General features: G+C 48.4%; 1 protein-coding gene across 1 annotated transcript; it reads left to right on the top strand.

Moving 5' to 3' along the window:
* The first annotated feature begins 313 nt into the window (after positions 1 to 313).
* On the top strand, positions 314 to 1,246 carry LOC119113349 (olfactory receptor 2T7-like). The gene is made up of 2 exons (XM_037237696.1): positions 314 to 729; positions 1,048 to 1,246. Exons 1-2 carry the CDS (start codon positions 314 to 316, stop codon positions 1,244 to 1,246), a joined length of 615 nt encoding a protein of 204 aa, XP_037093591.1.
* The last annotated feature ends 2,465 nt before the right edge of the window (positions 1,247 to 3,711 follow it).

Genomic DNA, 3,711 nt, shown 5'->3' with positions numbered 1-3,711 from the left:
ATATATATATATATATATATATATATATATATATATATATATATCTCTCTCTCTCTCTCTCTCTCTCTCTCTCTCTCTCTCTTTTTCCTTTCTGTGACGTTGAGCCAGCTTACGCTTGGCACACATACTTTGGAAAGAGCTCTAACGCGTTCGTTAGAATACGCGTCAGTAAATCCAGAAATGATTACTTATCGACCATACCGCGAAATGTCAAGTTAAAAGACATCCCCGCTGTCGCTCACCGTCAGTGCGGCTCCAGAGCTAGGCCAGGGAAGGTCGTAGGCCACCCATCAGGACCCAGAGCGTCAGCGTGATGGTACCGTGGCTCAAAGTGGCCGTCGGCTCTGCTCTCGCCCTCAATTACTCCATACCGCTGTTGGTGATCGGCCGGACCAAGACACTGCATGACGAGCCGATGGCACTGCTCGTGGCGAACCTGGCGCTCGGCGACCTACTGTTTGTCCTGAATCTGCTGCTGATTGGTAGCCTGGACCTCATTTTTAACCACGTCCTGTATGTCGTCTGCCAGTCGGTTCAGATAGCTGCCAGCTCTCTTGCAATCTCTCTGAAGATGGCGCAGATGCTGGTCGCCCTCGACCAGTTCATTGCCGTCGTCTATCCGCTGCATTACCGCGACATCATGGACCGCTGGATTAAATGGCTGCTTGTTCTGCCTTGGCTGGCTGTCCTGTTTACGGCTGTGGCGGGGGCCGCCTGTTCTGCCCTCCAGTTAGAGACGGTCTACCAATTCGGACAGCGCGTCGGAGAATTGACTGAAGTTGGACAGGGCTGCCGCTTGGAAAAGTTGCCGAGCGTTTATCTGTTTGTTGTTGAAGCCTTTCTTTTCCTCTTTTCGGTAGCCACCGGATTTTTGTTCGTCCTCGCTGGAATCACAGGACTTCGACACAATCAGGTTGGGGCGATTTCGGCAGGAATCTCTGATGGCACTGCAAACAGCTTTGCTCTGACTCGTACTAAATCTTTCAAGAAAATTGTCAAAGTTTTGTCGCTCTTCGTCATTCTCGACATCATCGGTGGTGGTCTCAGGATCGGCACCCGCTGGATCAGCATGCCCACACTAGCATCAATACTCCACCTTACTCGTCTCGGCTGCTTGGCTGCAGGAGCGTGGGTCTACAGCATGAGCCACGTGCTCATCCGCAAGGCGTTTAGCAGCAGCCTCCAGCCCCTTCGAAACCTGTTTCGTCGTGGGGAATCTGGCAGCTCTGTCCAACCATCAGGCTAAACGCAAGATCGGCGTGCAGCTCCTCCGCTGTTGAAACATCTAGGTACAGCGCTGTTGAATGACGAACGTCCACGCCCAGTTTTCACTCGTTCATTGGTTGTCCTTAGCTGTTTAATGTTTCGAAGCCTCGACTCCTCGGGTGACTCCGTGGTTCTCACTCCATATGAGATAGAGACTCCTCTGATACTCTTCGGGTGCCCGCCCTTTCACTGTTGTCCTTGGCCGTGACGAGCACAACGAAAGCCACTGAGCAGCTCGGTGATGGCCACGAGTTCTGCACCTTTCTAAGTTAATGTGACACGTGCACCGACGTGTAACATCATTGCATGCAATGCAACATTTATGTGTGTAATCTGCGTTAGAGCGCTCAACGGACTGCATCAATCACCGGATGTCGGATGGATCTGCAAGCGGATTGCACCGCGCGAGAAAAGCTGGGCAACGCAGGAAACAGAATGAGAGTGTTATAACACAACAGTAGCTACAACTTCACCGGATAAACTGCTTTAACTTCCACACATGTTAATTCAGGCTAAAACTACAACCGAAATAACCATATCATAGGGCTCCTAATCCAAAATTCGCTCCAATTAATCCCACTTCGCCCCAAAATATCACGTTTTTTAAAAACTTTGATACCTTGACACGTTTTTTTGTTGTGTAATGTTGTGCTGTGTTGTGGCGGTGTTGAAAGTTCGTCGTATCGTAGCTTGTGACTGTTCTTCGTATTCTAGGTACTGTTACGTGAACAAATAAAAGCGAGCCAAATGATGCAGTGAACTACCACCTTGGTTTCATCGTAGAAAGGCGACTAATCTTAGGCACCAAGGCGTCACGCTGCAGGCATTAGCCACGGGTGTGCCAAAAGACATTCTGAAGTGGTTCCCCGACCGGGTGTCTAGCACTCACGCTGAGAGCCCATGCGCAGGCTAGAGCTCAGCGGTTGCCCCCGCCCCCTCCCTCCCCCAAGCACATGTGATCCTACTCTACCGTTATCCATTATCTTGCGTCTGATAGTTCTGAAGTGATCGTTACTGGTCGAAAAGTCTTTATTCCAAACAACCAAACATAACCAAACGTGGTGGAACCTCGCAAGAAACTACCACCTTAGTCAAATGACCGTTGATGTACGTTCATGCAAGGGATCGTTTTCCTTGAAGCCAAAAAAGCGCGATGATAATTGTTTCTTGTGGCCTTGAACAATACGCTGCCAATGACATGGCGCGATTCTTGTGGCGTTTCTGTGCCATCATGCTTGTTTGGGTGATCTTGGATATCTTGAAATGCTCCGAAGTTGCGTGGACACTGAAGTAAAAGAGATGTTAAAAATGTTCACTCGTCTGGTTTTGACACCTTCATTCCCTATGCATAGCGCCGCGCCAAGGGCTGCAAGAAAACAAGGGTAAACGTTCCCTCGTGCGGAAGGTCGTACACGGGGAACATTCTTGCTGTGCAAAAAAGAGAACTGTTGAGGACTTGAGTTCATCGAGCCAAATGGTTGATATGTTCTTCGATACATCATTGCCTGATTACGTCATTGTACCTTGCACAACATTGATAGAGAAGCAACTGATGGCCGTGTGTCTGGAAATGGCGGTAATAAACGCCAGATGTGAACAAGGCGACCACTTTATTTTTTCCATTTTCTTGCAGCGTAACATTAGATTATCGAGATTGCGTTTATACAAAGCTTGCCAATCCTACAGCAAGTACGTTCACGTCAAGTATGTGTGTAAAGCTCGAATTCCCACCTGAATAAGTATTTCTGTGCGGTATGTCTAGCACACGAAGTGGATGCTTGAAAGGTGTATGCCAGCGCCAGGTAAATTATGGTATTCTCCGGGGACGCTTGCGCGGTATGATACAGGCGTGTGGATTCCTGTTCTGCCGTGATTGCTCCACCATTTCCCGTGTTACTTTGGGCCCACATTAGTTGCTGAGGGTCCGGAATGCTGTTAAGTGAATTTCTTTTTAAATAAGGATTGCTGAAGCATCAGGAGGCGCCCTCCTCAAACATTTTCTGTTGACAATGTCAACCCAGGTTTATTGTAGAAACGTTGCTAGTTGAGCTGGCTTGTCAGTGACCATGTTCGTCTTGGAATATCCGACCTTTTTCCAAACCGAGTAGCTGAAAAACTACGCAACATAGCTTTAACAGCACAAGATCTCAAGCCTTAAAGGCAACACCCGGATGCCCGGCGTTGCAGTCTCCACGGGCTACGCGGCGTTCGCTCTTTTGCTGATATTTAGATAGTGGCTGGTGAGCGGACCAAAACAGCATCGCTTCTCAAAAGATTGCATTTGAACACTTAAGGATGCCGATTCAGCCCTCAACAGTTTTTTTGTTTCGCTTCATCACACTTCACTAAATCTCAACCATCCCAACGTTTACATTTCTGCTCGTTTCGAATTCAAAACACCACACAATCACATACACACCATCTTGGGTCGTGACAACGTCACTC

This window comes from Pollicipes pollicipes, unplaced genomic scaffold, assembly GCF_011947565.3.
Source record: "Pollicipes pollicipes isolate AB1234 unplaced genomic scaffold, Ppol_2.1 Scaffold_1600;HRSCAF=1878_pilon_pilon_pilon, whole genome shotgun sequence".
Classification (NCBI taxonomy): Eukaryota; Metazoa; Arthropoda; class Thecostraca; order Pollicipedomorpha; family Pollicipedidae; genus Pollicipes; species Pollicipes pollicipes.
The sequence above is the reverse complement of the archived record's forward strand: the minus strand, read 5'-3'. Positions and strand labels throughout refer to the sequence as shown.

What these genes read in the sequence shown, in the direction of transcription:
- LOC119113349 (XM_037237696.1), top strand. Translation starts at nt 314, where the DNA reads ATGGTACCGTGGCTCAAAGTGGCCGTCGGCTCTGCTCTCGCCCTCAAT. An exon ending in GCCGCCTGTTCTGCCCTCCA is followed by an intron (nt 730 to 1,047) that starts GTTAGAGACGGT and finishes TGGTGGTCTCAG; the next exon opens with GATCGGCACCCGCTGGATCA.